Genomic DNA, 22,424 nt, shown 5'->3' on the forward strand with positions numbered 1-22,424 from the left:
TATATATATATATATATATACACACACAGTAGGTCTAGCTATATATGTTTACGCCGTTTTCGCGTCTTCCTGTTTTGTTGACATTTCTTTGAATTGAAGTATCAAAGTAGTAAAAAAAGTTTCTGTCAAATACAACCTTCTGTTTTTGAATACTTTAAGTATGCAATAATTATTTTAAATCCGCAGAAATGCGTTCATACGTTTAATTAATGTAATAATATTATATTTCATCCTAACCTATATTCGTAAGTATAATCTTATCTCATATATCACATTTATGCAGATTTTTATGATTGTTCAAATAAACGCGTTAATTTTTAGAAAATAAGGGTCATCATGGCTGAAAATACCGGCAGTAGTAATACTATTAATAGCACAACTACTACAAAAACAACTAAAAATTTTCTCAACCCTGTAAGATTGTCATACAAGGATCCTTCTGTGGACAAGTCCGTTGAGAATGCTGCAAACGTAATAAATGCCTGGCACAAATTCATTTTATACAATGTTGCAAAAGAAGACAAAAATTTAATACTGGATGCGATCATTGAAATTTGTGCTCCTGGCTTATTTATCCCTGTTAAATATCAAATGGAGACTGATACTAAAGCTACTTTTTTAAGCATGTGCCGATCGAATGTTATATCTCGATTTGTTAATCAAAAAATGCAACTGAAGCTTAAAAATGGCAAAATTGTATATTATGATATAGTACTATCTTACCTAACTTTCAAAGAATTTAATCTGAATGTGCTGCAAATAATAAGTAATGTTATTAAAGCTCGTTTTAGTAAGGAATCAATTAGAAAAACTTTGAACCTTCAAAATTTTTCAACTGATAAACTCCTTGGTTCAGTGTATTGTCCTCTGCACATACCAGTAGTTTTTGATAATATTTTGCGTTTATCAAAAACGGTTATTGCACCAATCAATAATCGAGATGCCAAGCTTCCAATAAGAGATTTAATTTTAAGAAACAATAATTTAGAATCTCTTGTATTCACTGAAAAAGTTTTCAGTTTTGTATTTTCCAAGATTGATCTACGCAATAACAAGCTATATGATGTTACTCTACTTAAACCATTTTCAGAGTATAAAATTACAGAATTATGGCTAGATGGAAATCCTCTTTGCAGTAATTATTCATCTGCCAAAGATTACGTAACCGCAGTTAAATGTTATTTTCCACATCTACAATTGCTAGATGGAGAGATCATTGGTATTGAAGACAAACAAGTACCGATATACCATAAACATTTTGTTCAAGATAAAATAAAGATCAATTTAGTGAAACAGTTTTTAGAACATTTTTTCACATGCTATGATCAAGAAGATCGGTTAGTGTTCAATGGATTATACGATGCTGGAGCTTTATTTTCAATGACGATAGGACCAATCACAGACAATTCTCAAAAACAAATTATCAAATCTTTTGCAACCAACAGAAATTTATTGAAGTTTGTTGACTATGCAAAATGTACTGAATTTTTACTGTACGGACCAGAAAAAATTATCACTGCCTTGAGACGTGAACCAGCAACTCTTCATAAAATGAAATTTTTAGACATAGATCTACTTTACAGCACAAGTAATAGTTTTGCTGTTTTTGTACAAGGTCCCTTTGTGTACAGAAAAACCAATGTGCCGCCAATGTGGTTCACCAGAACTCTAATCGTTGTAGCCAAAGAAGACAATGAATTTTGTATTATCAATGATCAATATCACATAGATAATTGTCCACCTAGTTTAAACAATGTAGATCTAAGTGAATTAAAAATTGTGACTCAACACTCGGTTCCTCAGTTTAATCCGATATCGTTTAGTGGAGCAGAAAAGTACCAGCTACTTAGACTTTTGCAAGAGTTGACTACTATGAATGACAAGTATTCTGAGAAGTATTTGATAGAAGCCAGCTGGGATATTCGTCAAGCAATTAAAACTTTCATGCAACAATACCTAAGTAATAGAGTACCTACTGAAGCATTTAAATAATGACAAATTTTAGACACAAGTGGATTGAAGGTTTGACAAATATTGTATGTACATATGTAAATCTGACTATATTCTATTAAACTTGTAAGTTTCCATGTATGAATAATTAGCGAATTTTTTTATATTTTTTAAGTAAAAAAAATAAAAAAATACAAAACTTAATAATTATAAATTTATTCTCCAAAAAATTAATTTTCTTATAAAAACATTACAATCTTAATAACTAACAGCCTTTTTGTGTGTTCAAAAGAGTTATACTCTTATTAATATAGGGGATCGTATTTACATTCGAGTTCACTCCAAGTTCAAAAACTTTTTGCATAAGAGGTAACGCATACTCTGAAAAAGAAAAGAAAATCAAATTTTAAATTAAAGCAAAATATGTATACTCAATTCATTCGTAACTTACCTTGCATACATAAAACGTAATCGGGTAGCCTGTCCAAAGCGGACATGAGAATATCGGCTCGAGAACTGTCGAGACATCTCTGAAAAGCTGAAAGTACACCAAGATTCGGGTAAGGACGATGTTTTAGCGCTCTAGCAATTAACACATGCGCAAGATTTCTAATGTTTCCTTGAGGCGACACAAGCAAATCCGCAATGTTGTCTATGATTGGTTCTAACACAGATGGTTTACGGGAAGATAAAGTGTCAATCTCGTGTAAGGCGCTATGAACTTCTGTGAAAAAGAAAGAAAACAAAAATATAGTAGTAGATTTATCATGTTTTCACGATTTAATACGATGGTTGACGAAAAATTGTACAAACCATCACCCTGCATTTTTGTGAGAGACGCAACCCAACCTGCCCAGTGAGCTGATGGAGGAGTTGGAGCATTTCGGTGGAAAGTAGATGTAATGAGAACGGTTTCACCGTTTTCACCTTCCCGTGGAATAGGAATTCCTGATACGAGGGATCGCAAGCTTTCCAGTGAAAGATAATGGGCTTGCAAATCGCTGTAAGCAAAGAACAATATTTAATATTTGACTTTTTAAATATGTTTGTTCGCGTGTGTGTATACTTACTGAAGAATGTAAGCATGCTGCTGAATATATTTCAGAGCATGCTGTTCGTCGTGTACTACATAAGCTTGTAAGAGAAGAGAAAATCGATTCAAAAGTGGTATGAGATCGTCTTTATTAGAATAATTCTGAAACGACGAATCCTTATTACAATAATTCTGAAAAGAAGAAACAAACAATTATTTAAATTTCCACTTTCAATTATTTTAAAATAATTTTTAAATAATTCTACCCACCTGAAAACAATAAAAATAATTTTCTAACGTGTTTTCAAGGCCCTTTCTATGTTCCTCATTAAATAGATGCGGCTGTAACAGCTCCAGCAAACCCATAACTTGTGTGAACAAATTTAAATGATGCCCTGATCTGAATTGACTATATTCCAGGTCGCACCATCCCATTAGTGACGATGCGAGTAGTGGCAATTGCCTTAGCACAAGGATAGGGTGTACTGCAGCCATCTTTCTGGCACAGAGCTCAAGCTCACGCGACTTCGACGACTTCTGACGCTGCGACGCTAAAGCCGTTAAAAGAGTATGGCTCATACAGTCAAGAATGGAACCAGTCCAGTCAGAGATGTTGGCGTTGTTTACCATCTTTTTCGCCTGGAAGGTGTTTAGGTAACAGATAATTTTGGGAACTTTCATGTAAAGATGCAGAAGGAACTGATGGAACATATCGGCGTGTACCCTAAAATGAAAGTAAATATTATTATATGATAGTTACCAATTTTACGATGTGAACAAAATTACTCACCCATTACTATTCGTCATTTGATCGGCCAAATATTTAACAACACCCATCGTCAATTCATCTTCAGCAGAACAACAACAAAGCAAAAGATCCAGCCTTGTTTCCATCTGTGTGATAGCGGTTTTACGATTTTGACGCTCACACAAGATTACCGCTTCTTCGATTAGATACATAACGAGAACTAGTAGCTGCTCGTTAGTAAGCATTAAAATATTTTCAGGAATATCGTTTTTGGTCGAGTACTTTTCTCGTCCTTGCCATAACTTTGGATTACATGTCAGAGCCCATAGAAAATCTAGCACAGCTGTGGGATCATATCCATTGTGGCACTGGTTGAGCAGATGTCCGACACACTTGTAGAGCGTAGCCCAGCTTGCTCCGTGAGTCAACAATGTCAGCAGGTATGGCCTGCATGAGTGTGAGCTCACCACACTCTCGTCTATCCTTACGTATACATTGGTCTTTCCAAACAGTAACCTAATCTGCAGATTTGGACAGGTACCTATTAGCTCAGGTTCAACGGACGCCAACCAGTCAATCAACAATCCCGTTCGAGGTTTGATTGAGCCCTGCTCGCTGTCGGCCACTAACAGCCTTGCCATTGATTCAACCAAGATGTCGTTACGCTGCTGGTTCATGCAAATGTCTAGCAATCTACGACCCACGTTTTCCAAGTCGAGTGGATCGGTGTTCTCAAGAATCGAGCCCGGATCCTGCGTCTGCGTTAGAGCAGCTAGCTCCTTGTGGCGCGGAGCTCGAGATACATGCAGATTTGTAAAGTCGCGCAGAATCGTGAGGATGGGTGCATTCACATCTCCGATAAGTTGAATGAGGTTACAGCACATACTGTGGGCTAGTTCGAGTGTTTGAGGACACGTTCTTGGCCGTTTTAATGGTAAGAGAATAACACGCATTAGCGTGCAAGAATACTGTGACATGTGGACCAAGGATGCCAGGAATTCCTTTACCTGTAATCGAATTTTGTTTTTGTGAGACTTGCAAATTTCTATTAAATTATTTGATAACTCCTCTATTGATTAAAATTGCATGTTTTCTTACTTGGATGGAGCTCAAAACACTGAGAATATGCTTGACAGCTAAAACAACAGTTCCCCTATCTCCATCTGCTCCGGATTTGTGTAAATCTTTGGTGAGTATCTTGTGCAGCTTTCTGTAAGCATCTGTCTTCTGATTAATTGGTATTTTCTCGATAAACAGCTGGTTAATTAGATTTGGCACGTCGGTCTTGGCTGTGCTAAGCTGAACGATAGTGTGCTTTGGCAAATTATTGCTCGAAGGTAGATTTTCTAAACGGGTGCTGATCGGCGGTAGATTTTCATCTGGTAGTTGCTGCGCTTGGAGCTGCACGTGCTGTAAGAAGACCAAACCGCCGGAAGCACCTCTGTTGTGCAGGATCTTTACTAACTATAAAATACAAATTAACAAAGTTTAAAAAACGTGTTTTCAACAAGTATGAGTACTTTTGTCAAATATGTTTTGTAAAAACACTCTACCTGAGCCATATATGTCTTATCCAGTACGTGATTCGTCACAGACATGGGCTCTATTTGTACGGCAGCATCCAGTAAGTGCAGCAGCTTCGTCATAGCATTGACAGGCACACCGAAACTCTGAATAAAAAGCACCAGCTGATAAGGATCCAGATCCCTAAGAGCAGCATCGACCAGCCGTGGTATATTACTTCTTATAATTCGAAGTTTAAGCCAATCAGGTATAAGGAGAGCTTCTTCGCTTGTATCTAAAAGAAAAGCTTTGGGTGGCTCTGTCTCCTCTGGGAACCAAGTCTCAAGAAGCTGGTTGAATAATTCGTCATTATCAACCTGGTCATAGGTCAGCAGGATAATCATCGCGTGCACTACCAGAATATGCATCGTGCACTCCTCACCAGTTGCCCATTCGACGAGAATCAGATCTTGACTCTCGGACCACGTGAAGCGCGAACCATCTAACCGTGGCGCTCGTGCCTATAAAAATAAAAATATATCAATAGTTTTAAAACAATGTTTTGATGCTGACAACTACGATCAGTTTCGAAAAAACAGATTATTTATTTATTAGGAAATTCAGAAATTTGATGGAACTGAAATAACTCAAGAATTACTATTTACCTTGTTCAAATAGTTGCAATAAATTGACAGGAAAGCGTAGAGAGTCTGCTTAGCCTGCAGACTATCGATATCCGGCTGCGGTAAAATAGCCGCCACGATGGTGTTCCTTTCGACCACTAGTTGCGAAATTTCGTTCACCAGATTTATCAAATCAGGAAGATCGTCCTCGGGAGTGTGAGTAGCCAAATACGCGATGTAAGCTTGCACTAGATCGGGATTGTTCTCGACCTGACAAGCGCCGCGCAGAGCTTTCGCCACAAGTGAGCGTACAGCATGGAAGTGCGGAACCGAAGGTAGCTTTTTCAAAAGCCACGTTTCACTTGAAGCAGATCTACAATATCAATCAGTACTATTCTATACTATTCTTTTTTACTTTAGTTTGAAAATATTTAGAAAATAATGTACTTACAAATTATGCTGTTCGTTTTCACCGTCGATTTCCATTGGCTCATCCTCGGTCGGTATTGAATTCAGCACGAGTTTAAGCCCCGTGATCGCCTGTAACCTGCTAGCGCTTGACTGGCTACTCAGCCTCCTTAGAAAATATTCCAGCACCTCGTACGCATGTTGTGAATCCTGCAATGGATCAGTCAACAACAATTGCAGGTGCGCTAGCAACTGCTCTTGCCTAGACTGCTTATCAGCTTGTCCTATGGTTGACGAGAGCAAGAACTCGCAGAGGCACTGTACGGGAAGCTGGTTAAGCGAGCCCTCGCTGTTCTGAACGAGGCCAGCGAGCCAGGGCATACTCTGAGAAGAAGTTGATTGCTGCCGCTGGATTATGTCCAGTAAAAAATCTGGCTTACGCGAACGACACAATAGGTGTCCCAAACGATGAGTTGTGTTTAGTGACTGGATAAGGTCGAGGACATGCTGGGGAGGTGTTCTCGGTATTCCTGTCGGATCCATCGTTATGGTTTGTGACAACAACAGGCTCGTTTGCTCGCAGATCTGCCTCTCAGGATTAGAAGCTTTGGCCAAGTACGTTTCATAGTGGAGAATCTGTTGTCTTTCGAGGGTTTCCAGGCGTAACTCTTTGGCACGGTTCTCTTCGACTATCTCTGGAAGTGCCATGGTCGGTGGTGGATACGAAAAGTGACTGAAAGTACACACGGTAATAAGATAAGAGACAGAGCGAAGAGTTGATATCTTGTTTTTGGTGAAACACTACTTCTAAATACTTACTTTGTAATACACATTTCCATTAATATTCTTAAGATCGGATACTGCTGCCATCCCAATTCGCCGATCGTCGATGGATTGTGCGCCGCTATCATTAGCAACATGATCCAGCCTTTCCAGTACAAGTTAGATACGGCAAGTGTTGGTGGTATGTAGTCCGACGGAATGTTGATCGACGCTGCGGCCGGGGGTTGGTAGGTGCACATGTGGAATACAAGCTCAAAAATTTCTGTATTTTTGATATGCAATAGCGGAAAAGTTTCCGACGAAGTCATTGCCGCACGTCGGACCAAATGGTCGGTTAGTTCTATCATCTCACTATTATTTATACTACATGTTGGTAGTTGGTCCTGTAAATATTATTGGGCATTAGTTTATGATTTATTCATTAAAGCTATTTGGAGAAAATTATTTGTGGAAAAGTTATGTGCTTACTTTTGGATTAATAAATGATAGTTTTCCAATGAATGCAAGTGCAAAAAGCTTAAAAGTACTCTCTAATAAAGGCACTTCGGAAACCAATCTCATGTATAAGGCTCTGTCAGTTTCTGGTGGAAAATTGTCCGGCTTGTAATAATGTTCCGGTGACTCCAGCATCATAACTTTGTGCAGCGCGTGAAGAAATGGTTCTTTATACATTATCCCATAAATTTGATTTGCCGTACTCTGCAGCCAAAAGACGGTTTCGTATTGTATCGAAGTCACTAGATTCTGAAACTGGTACAAGACATTGATATCCTTCTTGTCACCTCTTTGACATTGAATCGCAACATCCTTGACTTGAGGACTGATGGCTAAGAACATACACAAGGATATCAAATCGATGATGGCGATGAACATTCGGTCTTTGAACTCAAAGCTAGCGATCTGTTGAGCAACTTCCACCCGCGTTGCCATTAAAGCCCTCGCTAGAACAGTGAGATTAATGTCGTGTCGACAAACTCGCACGATTTCCCGTAGAAGTGCTCGTATCGGCCTCAAGTAATCGTCTCGATTCAGCAACAGCTCCTGAAATATCTCAGCTAACAGTTTAGCGGATGCTTCTGGAGAAGTTTGAAACATTACTGCTAACATGGGCATGTTGTTGGGATTCCTAGCAGTGGAGAGTTCATTGTATATTGTGTGTTTCAATATGGTAGATAGATTTTCTGGATGTAAACCTATGAGCTCCTTCACGCCGTTTAGGTATAAATTAATTACAGCTTTGGTTTTTAATCTCATCTTTACGAGTTGACTTATGACCTCGACATCCCGTTGCGTATGTGAGGTACAGTTATAGCAAATAAAGCTAAGGAGTTCTTGTGCCGGTCGCATTAGTTTTGGGTTGTGCAGCCACATTTCTAGTCTTTGTGCGGCTATGTTTCTTATTTCTACAAAGCCGCACGCAGTAGACAGTAGTTTAAGGAAATTTCTCGTTATCGTTTCCGGTTGCCGTCGATTCAACTGCTCCTTGATTACCTCCAAAATTATGTTTTCCACAACTTCGACGCAATGAGCGTACCTGGGGCAGACAGGCAAATCAACCTTGTCCTTATCACCTATAATCTGAATTGCTGATGTACCAGACAATTCATCGTCCAGCAATGTTGACGGACTGTTGCAGTCTGATCTTGGAGTCATAACAGACAATTCTGGTTGTAAAACACTTTTTGGCGGTATCCTTGTATTAAAACCAGTTAAAATATTATCTACAAATCCTTTACACTCCTCATTATCAACCCATACTCTGTCTCCGAGAGCATCCTCAATATACACCTACAACAATAAGGAAGATTAGTAATTTTATGTATTTTATATTAGTAATAAAGACTAAAATGATATTATACTATAAATTATGAAAATACCTTTATAAATACTTCAGGCCACTCTTTCTTGTCATGAAATCCTCTCATTAACAAATTAGCTGCCAGTACAGATACCATTGGATTGCCTTTATTCTTGAATGCATGAGACTGATCCCTTTTCAGAAGCGAGGCCAAAGCATGCAAAATACAATGGTTGGTAAATATTGATGGTCTTATTTTGACTAAATATAAAAGTCCCATGCAGACTACAGGATCTGGCTTCCATCTCAAATTCTTCAAAATTTTGATTCCACCACAGACAAGACCAATCAATTTCTCCCCATCATCGGCATCGTTAGCTTCTAATACCAGAGGTACAAGATCTGCTGGATCACAGTCTATTGTGATCACTTCCCAGGTTTCAGTGTGACTGACAGATGGTCTAGTTGATGGTGCTACTGGATGCCCAGCTAATTTAGGTTTCTTTGGTGGAATCAGAGATTGTAAGGATGATCCTTCCTTTTTCCTATCGTTACCTAGAAATACCATTATTTTTACAATAGATACAGACCATAAATATCAATCGATTCAAAATAGCACTGGAATACAGAAAGCAATTTTACTTGTGCTGGTGGAGCTTGACAAGCCAGGTTTGGTAAGGCCAACACCGGGCCTCTTGGTATCTGGCGCATCGCTCCTACTAGTACTCTTTGATCCAAGCGCTATGAAATCAGACGGATGAGGAGCAATTTTGTTTTTGGAACCTCGACCGGTCCCACTTTTGCCCCTCTCCATCTTAAATCCTTATTTTCAACAATTTTTCTCAGCCCTCTATCCTGCAACAAAACGCAAAAATACTGTATTTCTGACACATCTTTGAAAAGTAGCATCTATTGTAAAAATAGGATGACCTTAGATAATGCTAAGAAAAGTATCAGTATCCTCTCAAAAACTACTACTTTATACGTATTCCAAAATATAAAACATTCAAAAATGTCAACAATCGGCTATACTATAAGGTTTGATTCTTTTATCCCCTTAAACTCGTATCACTCCCACCTTTCTCCTATCCACCCAATGCTCCAGACAGAGACGAAAGTCAATCCTAGGGACACCTTGTGAACAAACCTACTTCAATCGTTCACCGCCTCTTCAGCCATCCTAACCTTACTCTGAACTTACGATTATGCTACTGCAAGTCGCAGCTGCTGCAACTCCGGAACAAGGCCTTCCTCGTCGGCTTCCGAGACTCGCGCATCGTCAGGCCAAATCGTCGATTCCTGAGACCCCTTAATCGGATGGACGAGCGCGGGCTCTCGGAGTTGTCTCGAAATCGCTTTGACCGTGCCGCGTGAGCAGATATGTTTTTGGGGATCGGAAAAGTTATAAGTAAGTGGAGAAGTTGCGGGTTGGTTATGCGAGAGTGAGACCGCGAGTCGAAACGTCACCAAGAAAGGCTGACAATATAACGAGCTACGAATGTCACTAGACACGTGCGTGGGCGCGGATGGTGTGAAGGTTTTCAAGGAATGTAGGATGCAATATATATATATATATATATATATATATATATATATATAGACACACACACACACTGCACAACATCTGTGATAAGTAAGTAGGTCAGCGATTGGGGGTTGGGGGATCATATATGTGTGCCGAAAAAATTGGGGGGGGGGCTGCTGATTGTGCGCATCTTCTTTTTTCTCGCTCTTGGGCTATTGCGGAGCTTATGACTGAGCGCAATCTCCCGCATTTAGAACGATATCGATTATCAATATATTGTATACTTTTTGATTTTATTCTTTTGTCGAAGTTCGCGCATACTTGTATATTTCGATAAATTGTCTTTCTTTATTTTCAGTATTTTTTATAGCCGAGCTTTTGAATTTAAAATAGAACGCGGTTTATGCACTTTTATTCATATAGAAGTTTTTTATTTAGGTCGTATGAGTCGAGTTTGAATAAAAAGTTTACGGAAACAGCCGTTAAACTTTTATGTTACAGCCCATTAGCAGACTCTGCATATATAAGATATGCTGAAGATAAAAGCCGCCCAAGCGTGCGTATATTAGAGATGAAATCTACCCTCTGATTTATACAACGCGTTTCCAATACAAGACAATATTCCTGCTCGATCAATACTGTTAATAAAATATACTCGTCCTCAAAGTGGGCTTCAAAGTGTGTGTCATCCGCGCATAATTTCGGATAGCAAAAAATTGATGCATATAGTCAACAGCTCCTTCTAGAATACTCCGAAATTCATCGAATTTCCATCGATATAGATATATACATATATTTGTTCGATAAGAAGCGTAGCTGGCCGTGTCGGGCCTGAAAATAAATATTTCTGCGCAAGTGCGTCTCGTTCTCACGGGAGAATAACGTATAGAATTCGTCGCTTTTGCTGTACAGGACACACGGAGCAGCCGCAGAGAAAGGTGAAGGTGAGAGCAGAGAGTCGAGCGAACGCGAACGTCGCGCAAACGAGTCAGTAAGTTTGCGCAGCTCAGATTGGCAAAACTGCGCCTGTCCAGCAACCTCGCTATCCTGCATTGCAGGTTCCACATCGTTCAGGGGCCAGTCAGTTCAGTATTTCCGAAGATTCTGCTATCGAAGTATGTCAGTCATGGTGAGTACAGCTTTGATTCTCTTTAATAACCACTTTTCCGCAAACTACTCAATGAATTCGACTCCTGGTGCTTCTGTGGAAGCTTCCAAGGAACGTTCTAGTCTGACACATGCACGTTACGCCCGAATGGGATCGCGCATCAATACACCTGTATTATTGAGCCATAGCCTCCTTTTTTACCCCTCGTACTAGCTGTCGGCGAAATCGATCAAGTGCGTCTCTAATCCGAGACAACTCGTGTTTCTCTGTTACAGCGGATGAAAGCGGTCAAGTGTACCACGGATGAGCTGAGTCTCACCAATTGTGCTATTGTCAACAGAGCCGACTTTCCAGATGACGTAAAGTGAGTTGACATTGCGCTCGTTCATTCATCATATGGTGAAAGAGAGAAAGAGAGAGAGAGAGAGAGAGAGAGAGAGAGAGACGTCTCCTTTCTCTTCACGGAAACACGCATTCATATATAAGCATACGCGAGTTATAATGTGCGGATGTTGCATTGGAAATTTATTGATTTTTGACTGGGAAGAGGAAAATGCTCCAGATGCGTGGAGGTTTTAGAGCTTCATTGATTGTTGCTTAAGAGTTACAAAATAATGCAAGGAGGCGTGTTGTTATAGCTGGTGGAGAAATCAATACTGGGATTTATGTTTACTCTTACTATGACTGATTAGTACATTCATTCTACTGGTTGAAATATACCATGACTCATTCATGTTTTCTGATTAAGTCTGATGTCATTGTGAATTTCAAAACTAAAAGAGTACAAAAATACTCATACAACTTGCTTCTTTCTCTTTGTTTTCAGACATATCGAAGTATCATATTCTGGAGCAAATCAACACTTTATATTTTCTATCAAATCATGTCCCCAAATAGACAGAGGTACAGTGGGCTTCAGTTTGCCTCAGAGAAAATGGGCAACCTTGTCCCTCAATCAGGAGATCGAGGTCAAGCCCTACTATTTCGATCCTACCTCAACTTCCGAATTTCTTTCAAATATCACCCTAGAGGCAGACTTTCTGCAAAAGAAAACGTGAGTTTATAGAATTTCTGTTATAAATTATTGTTATAAACTATAAAATATAAAACATTATTTACAGAACAACTTTAGAACCATATGATACAGAGCTAATGGCTAAGGATTTCCTTATGCAATTTGCTGGTCAAGCATTTACAGTTGGCCAACAATTGGCATTCCAGTTTCAAGATAAGAAAATGCTTGGTTTGATTGTTAAAAGTCTAGAAGCTGCAGATATACAAGCCATCAAGTCTGGACAAGACGCTAAACCAAAGAAAACCAGAATGGGTCGTTGCCTGGGGGACACTGCAATACAATTTGAAAAAGCTCCAAATTCTAGTTTGAATCTCACAGGAAGCAAGCAAGGCAAAATTGTTCGCCAATCAATCATTAATCCTGACTGGGACTTCAACAAGATGGGAATTGGTGGTTTGGATAAAGAATTCAGTGCTATTTTCAGAAGAGCATTTGCATCACGGGTATTTCCTCCAGAAGTAGTTATACAATTAGGATGTAAACACGTTAAAGGTATCTTGCTTTATGGGCCACCTGGTACAGGTAAAACGCTTATGGCTAGGCAAATTGGTAACATGTTGAATGCAAGAGAACCCAAAATTGTCAATGGCCCACAAATCTTAGATAAATATGTTGGTGAGAGTGAAGCCAATATCCGAAGACTGTTTGCTGATGCTGAAGAAGAGGAAAAAAGAGTAAGCATCTGCATTTAAAATTTTCTGCTTAATTTAACAAAACGTGATATTCATCTATCCGCTATTTTAAGCTTGGGCCAAACAGTGGACTACACATAATTATTTTCGATGAAATCGACGCTATCTGTAAAGCGAGAGGAAGTGTCGCTGGTGCTACTGGAGTCCACGATACCGTAGTAAATCAGCTACTTGCCAAAATTGATGGTGTGGAACAATTAAACAATATACTAGTTATCGGTATGACCAACAGACGGGACATGATTGACGAGGCTTTGCTCCGACCTGGTAGATTAGAGGTAAATTTTCCAATCCTGCATTAGCAAAAAAATAATATAATAACCTTAAGATCGCATTAACAATCTCTTCAAAAAATAGGTACAAATGGAAATCAGTCTTCCTGATGAACACGGAAGACATCAAATTCTAAACATCCACACAACTAGGATGCGAGATTACAAAAAAATCGCTCCTGACGTAGACTTGAAAGAACTTGCAGTCCTCACGAAAAACTTTAGCGGTGCTGAACTAGAAGGTTTAGTCCGAGCTGCCCAGAGTACTGCAATGAATAGGTTAATTAAAGCCTCTAGCAAAGTCGAAGTAGACCCGGCTGCTATGGAGAAACTCATGGTATCGCGGACTGATTTTCTTCACGCATTGGAAAATGATATCAAACCTGTAAGTTTTTTCTGGTTTAAATCTTTTTACGTACATTACTTTTGGATAAAATATAATACTGGAACATTTTTTGTTATTCTCAGGCTTTTGGAACGAGCGCCGAGGCACTTGAGCACCTTCTCATTCGAGGTATCATCAACTGGGGCAAGCCAGTTGCCGATATTCTCGCCGACGGAAACCTGTACATTCAGGAAGCACGCGCTGCGGAAGGTTCGGGCCTCGTTTCCATCTTACTGGAAGGACCGCCCAACAGTGGCAAAACCGCGCTTGCTGCCCAGATTGCCAAGAACTCCGACTTTCCCTTCGTCAAGGTCTGCACGCCCGAAGACATGGTTGGCTACACGGAATCGGCCAAATGTTTGTCGATCCGAAAGGTGTGTACGATTTGAATTAATTATATAATTAATTCAAATACCTTTTAATCTAATGCCTTTTTTGTACCTAATCCATTTTCATCACGATTTACTTTACTGCAGATTTTTGACGACGCATACCGCTCACAGCTTAGTTGCATCGTAGTTGATAACATCGAACGTTTGTTAGATTACGGTCCGATTGGCCCACGATATTCGAACTTGACCTTGCAGGCCCTCTTGGTGCTGCTCAAAAAATTACCTCCTCGTGGCCGTAAACTATTGATCTTATGTACCACAAGTCGCAGGTAAGTTTGATGGAGATTTCCAATGTCTAAAGTAACAGTAGAGTGGTTAGCGTTATTACGATATTTTAATTAATTTTTATCAGACAAGTTTTGGAGGATATGGAACTTATTACGGCATTCAGCACTGTTCTTCACGTCCCTAACTTGTCGACTCCAGATCATCTCTTATCAGTATTGGAGGAAGTTGACCTATTCACTAAAGAAGAAATGGCAAAACTTCAGGGAAAACTTCAGGGAAAACGGTAAGTTGTAATCGTACTACCTTGTGTATCATATTTTTCTATTGAATTCGCTGAATCGCCAGTTTGATTTCTTTACGTGCATTGAATGAAAAATGATTATTGAAGTTAAATGAATAGTACGTCGTTTTATTTTTGCATTTTCCAAACTGTTTGATAATTAAATTAAAAAATAAATGTTCGACTTCTTTACAATTTGCAATATTTCATGAAACGTAGGAGCAGAAACTGGGTTTTTCCTAATCGAAAGGCAAATGTGCAAAGGCAATGTTATAACAAGTAATAATTAATCAAGTTTATTTAAAATAGAGTATAGTAGTATAGATAGTGGGAAGCTTTGGGCAGTTTCGACTCGCTCTCACGTTATCATTCTTTTGTTCTGTTGAATGATTACTGTTTCAGACATTAAATTGGTCTGAGAAGGCATTGACGTGTTAATTTTGTCAAAATTGTGTACAACTTCCTGAAATGATAATTAATATTTGAATCCTAAAAGTAGATTATCCTAAAGTTTTTTGTTCAAAATAACGTTAAAGACAAAAAGTGTTTTTAGTATTTTTCTGTTATTTAAAATAATTTTATATTATTAATTTTCATTTTGTAGTCAAATATGAACGTTCAGCCAGATATATAATTTTGGTCTACCCTAACAAACAAATTGACCGATTTGATAATCGATTTTTGAAATCTCTTTCAGTGTCTTTATTGGAATTAAGAAACTTCTGGGCTTGATAGACATGACACGACAGGTGGAGCCGAATTATCGAGTAATCAAATTCCTCTCAAAGATGGAGGAGGAAGGCGGCCTCGAGTAAACTGTACTTATATTATCTCAGTCTAGTTGTATTAGTGAGACAGCATTGCTTAGCATAAATAGGCGATAAATTTCCTAACAGATACAGCCATAGGTTTGAGTAATAAAATATTAATAGATTATTATTATTATTATATTACTAAGTCAGGCTATTAATCAAGAATATAATTGTTGTGAATTTATTATTTACTTTCAAGAGATGCCTCGCGCCTTTCTTGATTTTGTTTCTTTCGTGAATTACTACAATATCTATATTGTTCTTTACATTTAAAAAAATTACTTGTTGATCAAGTCTTAAAAAGAATAGATCTCCTGTATAAATAATAATTAAACGTAAATGTACAGCGTTAATAACTGTAAGCACGATTGAATATTAAAAGCACGACTAGGTTGATAGATTCAAATGTTTTTGAGCCATGAGTTTTTTTCCTACAGTAAATATATATTTTTTTTACTTTATTATTCAGAAATTTATAAAGTATGATTTTTTTGGCTCAATTCTTGGCAATAAATTGTAAGCTGTGACAAAGAAGAAACACGAGGACGAGAAAAGATATACATATTTTGAAGTCGATTATGACATGTAGCTTCCATAGATTTTTGGTAATGTAAAAATTAAAAATTAGTTTGTTTGTATTTATTTAATAACTTTAGAACAGAACAACGTAAATGTTAAAGATCATCTACATAATTCTGAGATGGTTATCTAGATTAAATCAGACTCAAGCATTTTGCCACCCAAAGAATTATTTTTTTAAGCATTATATACCGTGTCAATTCATAAAATATGAAAAATTTTGTAGATTGTCTCTTAGCTGAAAATGTAAATGGCGTTTGATATTAGCTACTGTCTACTAAGATTTGATCTGTGAAATCATTCCATTAATTTGTACAAATATCTTTTATTTTATTATTTTATTTATTTATATATATTTATACTAATTATATGTTCCTGTGCAAAAACACATCATGATTCTAAATTTGTCTTCATTGACATTTTGTTAAATTGGCTTGTACATGCCGTAATAAATTTTATTTTATTTTTATCACTTATTACCTAAAAGTTAATAAAAAATCATTTGTGCTTCTAAACTTGTTTAAACATTTACAATTGTTACAGAATGCAAGATTTTAGCCAGTCTTGCATAAAGACAAATTGTTTGTCGATTCGTATAAATGATACTTATGTATGTTTTCAATTGTATTTATTGCTGCTGTATTGTATTAATAAATGTTTATGGATTAAGTACCTTTAGTCGCAAAAATCAACTTTACCCATGGTTATCTTTGTCGAAAAATAGTACATTACGTTAAAAGTGTCGTGATCGCACTCTCTGGCACGACAAAAAATGGCACTATGAAGACATACGTATTGTATATTATATTAGAAAAAAAAGTAAATGAATAATTTAGGGATTTCATATTCACAAAGATAAAAACAGATATTCAAAGCAAGACAAAACTTTATTTTTAAAACTCTTTTGGTTCTTTTTCATTTTTACTCCATCTGTATTGTTGCACCCCATCTAAATAATAAGATTTAAAAAATAAATATATGGCACATTGATTTCTTTTTTTGTTGCAACGTAGAGGTAATTTACAATTATTATACTTTTAACGAAAACAAAGCTGAAGATGCATCATACCTAACACGATTATAACATTGTAATGTTTAACATCTTCATAACATAATTTTAAAAAAAATTTTTAATACTTGGATAACGCCTTGCAATTTTCATTACATTTTATATATATGTACAATAAGACAGTTTAATTCTCGTCGCATAATAATCGCAGCTATTATATTCGTCTTTTAACTATCAACTTTGATACAGGCATAACAATTTTTTAATAAAGCAATTGACTTGTCCAAAAATTAAATTAATAATAAACATTTAAAAGTTACTTACAGAATTTTTGACAACAAATTTATATTACAAGTACCATTACCGATTTTCCAAAGAAACTTTTTTTTTGTCATTTTTCTAACTGTACTTTGAATTAACGATATTTATATACAATCGCAATTTTTTTAGATTCCCTTTACGACACATCATCAAAACAAACGAGCTAATAAATTTAATACAGTATTCCATCATCCATCTGGTTAAAAAGTAAGTAAAGTACATTATGTCATAAAGTCTCAAACTTTTAATTTGTGTATTCAAATAATGGCAGTAAGTATAGATAATATTCAGATCGACATAAGTGATATGAATCATTTTAGTACTTATTGTTTCAATTCTTTTCACAGTTGATAACTCGTGATGGTGTACAAAATTTGTCTTCACATGCTACTCATTCTATCTATTAATACTGAGCTTCCATACTAGTTCCATTAAAATTTCACGCTTGACAATACACCACTTGTGCTTTGCGTAAAAACTTAACAACAGTTTTATTCGCAAATTAAGACACAACGTTCTTGTAACGCGAGATGAATAAAGAGTGCTGGATACTCGTTCGATGCATTTTTAAGATATTTGGAATAAAATTTGTCGTTGATGTAAAAGAGTTCTGATATATTACAGACCCGATGAATATAAGCATCTGGAATATGATTGCAATTATGAAGAAGCTGCTCTTGGAAGCAACTATGATTGCTTACATGCAGATTTTTCATCAGAAAAAAGTGAATTGGTATAAAACATTTTTACATATAGTAAAGTTTGATTTAAAAAAAAAACCTAGCTAGATTTTCAAATTTTGAAAGACTGCGCAATTCGTATAAGTAAAGCTATGGACTCTTGAATTACATAATAATATTCAGCACTCTCAATTAAATCATCATGTTCTCTAAAATCCATCTCTCCGATGCAGAGAAATAATTCATAGCTGTCACTGGCAGCAAAATTTGAGCATGAAATCGTACGAGCTATAGCAAGTACAATGAATAATCACGACGGTTTGCAGGAGGAAAATTTTTTCGCACCAATGTAGGATATGGGTTTCCGCCACCTCGACTTGCCACCCTGTCGTCGGTTTGGTTTGTTTACATGACTAGGCTCGACATTCTTGGTCTCTTTTTCGTTCTGTTTACCCGATTCTTGATGTCTTCTCTCCTCTGAAATTTGGAGGAATTCCGACTTGTAATTTTGAATTGATATTATTGTTTGATTTTGTATTACTATTTCACTATTTCATTGCTTCGTACAAAGATTAGCACATTATATAGCACGCGACAAAGATTAGCCTATTCCAATTATTGCTGCGAAGACTAACACATTTCATAGCAAAGATCAATATATTTTGTAGTACGAGAAAAGCTAATAATAGTTTAATAATTATTTTTCATTAACTGGCTCTTTGCATGCGAGATTATATGTGTGTGCTCTGACTTTTATGCGAAATCTTCAGTATTTACGTGAAATGTGCTAGTCTTTTCACCAAAAATCTAAATTATGCTAAAACTGTTCTAGTCTTCATCGATAATTTAAGATTTGCTAGTCTTCGTTGTAAGCGACTATTTATGATCATTAAATATTTTATTCTCCTTGTTTAATGTTCATTTTAAAAGCATTCATGTTATAAAATAACTTGATAGTATGAGTCAAGCAAAATAATTGTTGAATATTAGTTGTTATGATATGGAATGATGATTAATGTATTTTAAAAGCTGGAATTTCTTTGGTATACAAATCTTCAAAGTTAACAATATATTTCAAAGTAAAAAAATGTATTAACCTTGACATGCAATAGCCAAATCAATTAAAGTTCATCGAACTTGAACATGACAAAACGTTTACTAGGTCAAGTACCCACATTGCATACGCGCGCGTAACTCCAGAATCCAAAACTGAGATGTACACTTGCAATTTTTACAAAATGATGCATGTTTTTGATAAGTATACCATCAGACTCTTAGACCAAACACGATCCGTTCTGGAATTACAATCTGCAATGCAAAATTCAGACAAAACTCAATTTTTAATCCCCTTCTTTAACAAATTTTTTCCCTATTATCGTAACACCCGTTGCAAATTCGAATTTTGGTTAATGTCAAGTGCAAAAGATCACGCATCCCATATTTGAGATATTATTGGCTCACTTACCAATCTGAGTGAGACCACCATTCTGAGCTCATTAATCTTTTACACAAATATAGAAAAGATGGAATTGTAAGAAGTAAGACAGTGCACTTTTTTATCACTTACAGGAATTCATCTACATAAGGAATTATAGAACATTACAGAGTTGAGTCATTTACCATGCATATTTGTTTAATTGATAGCTCTGTATAAGACATATTATCATTTTACAACAATATTCAAATAATTAATTATTACGTTTCTGAAGAAATTATAATTGAATAATTAATGAACGCATGCATTGTAAATAATTGATTTTGAACTCAACCCTGATAGACATAAATATGAATTTGAAATTAATGAAATTAAGATAATTTTTACCATTGAGCTCTCGTTCTGTATAATACGTTGGATTATTGTCAGCTCCATAAATTTGATCCATAAGGTAAGGTAATACAGTCATAGTGTGCCACTCATCTCCTCTTAGTGGTGGTATTGGTACTCTTTCCATTGTATTTGGTGGTCTGCACATTGTCCACGGATGATGTCTGATCTCTTGCAATGTGAACCTCTTTTCTACATCTTTTTGCAACATTCCTGTCAAGAGGGATCTCAACGAGTCATCTACTTCTGGTGGAATGGTGTACTCTCCCTTACCAATATTTTCATATAATTTATAAATATTGTCACCTTCGAAGGGATAAATTCCTGTTACAAAATTATACCTAAGAAATAAATATTAACATTATTTTCGAAATATTTTTCTACCACAAAAATATAAAGTTATACTAACAATGTAACACCACTACTCCATATATCTACTTTAAAACCTGCAAATGATTCACAGCCATTAGCGATTTCAGGAGGTTGAAAAGCTGGTGAGCCTTGACCAGTTGTGCATGTATCATCTTTAGCAAACATATCTAGTGCCTAAATATTACAAAAAAATATTCTAATGAATTCTTGGTTATTGAAAGTCATAGCTAAATGAGTATTCTGTATACCTCTGCAACACCAAAGTCAGTAATTTTTAAGGTACCATCAAGTGTCAAAAGTAAATTTCCAGGCTTAATATCCTTATGAACAATGCTTTTACCATGAAGATATTCTAAACCATCTAATAGCTGACAAAAATAACCATGGGCTTGCCACACTGGGAATTTTTTGAGCGGTGTACTTTCTAACATGTCCTGCAAAACAATTGATTTAGTATTTGATTCATAAAGTTCAGATGCTCAGAGCATAACAGAGAAGTTTAAAAAATATTTACCTGAAGACCACCAACACAAAATTCCATTATTATATATAGTTTCTCCTTTTCATTATTATAAAAGACATCCACAAGACCGATAACATTTTTATGCTTCAACACTTTTAACAATTGTATTTCTCTGCAAAAAATAAAAATAATTTATTCCTCACAGTCCCATTCAGTTCAAAAGCTTAGAATAAAGTTCCCTCATAAATATTCAGCAATGATTCACCCTGCCGTACCCACCTTTGTACGTTGATCTCCCCATTGGGTATCCTCCTCAGCTTCTTCTTCTTCAGAATCTTTACTGCCCTCCTGCAGAGCGTGATCGAGTCCAGCATTTCTTTGACCTTGCCATAGCTACCCTCTCCCAGCAAGTCTCCCATGACGTATTTACCAATGTACTTGCACTTCTTCTTTTCCTCGTAGATGATCTGATCGGAGTCGACCCGGTGGAAGAAGGTGTTGACGTCGTCCAGGTCATAGTCGTCCTCACGGTGGGTCCACGTAGACGGATCGAGATCCCGAAAGATCTCGTCATTGATGGCATCCTCGTCCGGGTCGTAGATCTCCATGTTCGATTCTCGTGTCACGAGAACAGTAGGACGCGGTATAGAGATATCCGAGAAAGAGGGAGAGAAAGAAAGAGAGAGCGCTAGAGAGAGTGATGAGGATGATGGGCGCGTTGTTGCTCCGCGAGTGTTAACCTAAAATATAACCGGCACCGCCATTCTCGCGGAACCTGCGATCACGAATTTCAGCCGAGACTTCATATCTCGATATCAGCTACTGCTCCGAAAGCTCTCTCTCTCTCCGCACTCGCTGCCAAGCGACACGAAGCTCTCGCGCAGAGAGACGGGGCAGGAGCTATACTCTCTCTTTTTTTGCTTGCTTGTGCGATAGGTGATAAGTACTTCTATGCAGAATTAGTACGCGTTACAACAATTTTTTACGGACACAGTCATCGATGAGGGCAGTGAGACGATCCGCGGCGGTGATGCGCCGATCCATTTAGTTCACGACTGTGTTGTATTTCTGTTGCTGTTCTGTCGTCGTGCATCGCGAATTTTAAACTGTTATCATACTTGGCCAACTTCAGATTATATTGCACAACCCGCGCATCTGCCCTATGCGCGCCCGATTTGACCAGCTGGTGGATATTTTTATATTTAATTGCAATTATATGAAGTTGAAAAATAAAACTGAAATAGGGAGATGATCTTTCTGCACGCTAACAGCCAGAGGGTATAAAAGAATATAAGGTCGCAGGAAATTTTCTGCAGTTATTTAGATTTGATTTTTGTAGAACTGAGCGCGTATTTTCTATAACCAGCATAAAAATATGACATCAGAAATATCTACACTTGATTTTTTTTATTTTATTTTTATAATTAGAGCCAAAAGCAACAGTTTAGAGTTTTTATAAAGACAATGTTTCATAAAAATCACCATAAAAGTGTTATTGCTATATTGCAAATTGCAATGCATATTACACTTAGACGTTTTTCAAATTTGTTCATTCGTTCA

At 36.9% G+C, this 22,424-nt stretch overlaps 4 protein-coding genes across 9 annotated transcripts; 2 read left to right on the forward strand and 2 right to left on the reverse strand.

The window, feature by feature from the left end:
* Positions 1-25: 25 nt before the first annotated feature.
* On the forward strand, positions 26-2,154 carry LOC100677806 (nuclear RNA export factor 2). Its single transcript, XM_003427365.5, has 2 exons — positions 26-245; positions 322-2,154. Exon 2 carries the CDS (start codon positions 337-339, stop codon positions 1,990-1,992), a length of 1,656 nt encoding a protein of 551 aa, XP_003427413.1. The 5' UTR covers positions 26-245; positions 322-336; the 3' UTR covers positions 1,993-2,154.
* LOC100121653 (integrator complex subunit 1) lies at positions 2,151-10,316 on the reverse strand. The gene is made up of 15 exons (XM_003427366.5): positions 10,048-10,316; positions 9,489-9,701; positions 8,926-9,401; positions 7,517-8,836; positions 7,085-7,431; positions 6,309-6,998; positions 5,900-6,230; positions 5,285-5,755; positions 4,830-5,195; positions 3,774-4,738; positions 3,254-3,707; positions 3,021-3,175; positions 2,764-2,951; positions 2,402-2,674; positions 2,151-2,331 (listed from the first exon to the last, which is right to left on the reverse strand). The coding sequence occupies exons 2-15, from the start codon at positions 9,658-9,660 to the stop codon at positions 2,216-2,218; spliced, it is 6,324 nt and encodes a 2,107-aa protein (XP_003427414.1). The 5' UTR covers positions 9,661-9,701; positions 10,048-10,316; the 3' UTR covers positions 2,151-2,215.
* Nsf (N-ethylmaleimide-sensitive factor) lies at positions 10,053-17,004 on the forward strand. Of its 2 annotated transcripts, XM_032599594.1 has the most exons (11): positions 10,053-10,254; positions 11,284-11,500; positions 11,755-11,843; positions 12,306-12,533; positions 12,601-13,228; positions 13,300-13,524; positions 13,604-13,903; positions 13,987-14,277; positions 14,380-14,564; positions 14,648-14,806; positions 15,501-17,004. In XM_032599594.1, the coding sequence occupies exons 2-11, from the start codon at positions 11,489-11,491 to the stop codon at positions 15,616-15,618; spliced, it is 2,235 nt and encodes a 744-aa protein (XP_032455485.1). In that variant the 5' UTR covers positions 10,053-10,254; positions 11,284-11,488; the 3' UTR covers positions 15,619-17,004.
* A 58-nt stretch (positions 17,005-17,062) lies between these two features.
* Positions 17,063-21,967, reverse strand: LOC100121672 (serine/threonine-protein kinase STK11). Of its 5 annotated transcripts, XR_004345030.1 has the most exons (8): positions 21,144-21,958; positions 20,916-21,036; positions 20,650-20,835; positions 20,439-20,575; positions 20,027-20,370; positions 19,670-19,781; positions 19,380-19,512; positions 17,063-18,681 (listed from the first exon to the last, which is right to left on the reverse strand). XR_004345030.1 is itself a non-coding variant. In XM_001605232.6 (6 exons), exons 1-6 carry the CDS (start codon positions 21,470-21,472, stop codon positions 18,515-18,517), a joined length of 1,284 nt encoding a protein of 427 aa, XP_001605282.1. In that variant the 5' UTR covers positions 21,473-21,961; the 3' UTR covers positions 17,063-18,514. The 5 variants fall into 5 exon arrangements, 1 of the variants encoding a protein (XP_001605282.1); XR_001729690.3 differs by lacking the exon at positions 19,380-19,512 and having other exon boundaries at positions 21,144-21,967; XR_512604.4 differs by lacking the exon at positions 19,670-19,781 and having other exon boundaries at positions 21,144-21,959.
* Positions 21,968-22,424: the final 457 nt, after the last annotated feature.

This window comes from Nasonia vitripennis, chromosome 1, assembly GCF_009193385.2.
Source record: "Nasonia vitripennis strain AsymCx chromosome 1, Nvit_psr_1.1, whole genome shotgun sequence".
Classification (NCBI taxonomy): domain Eukaryota; kingdom Metazoa; phylum Arthropoda; class Insecta; order Hymenoptera; family Pteromalidae; genus Nasonia; species Nasonia vitripennis.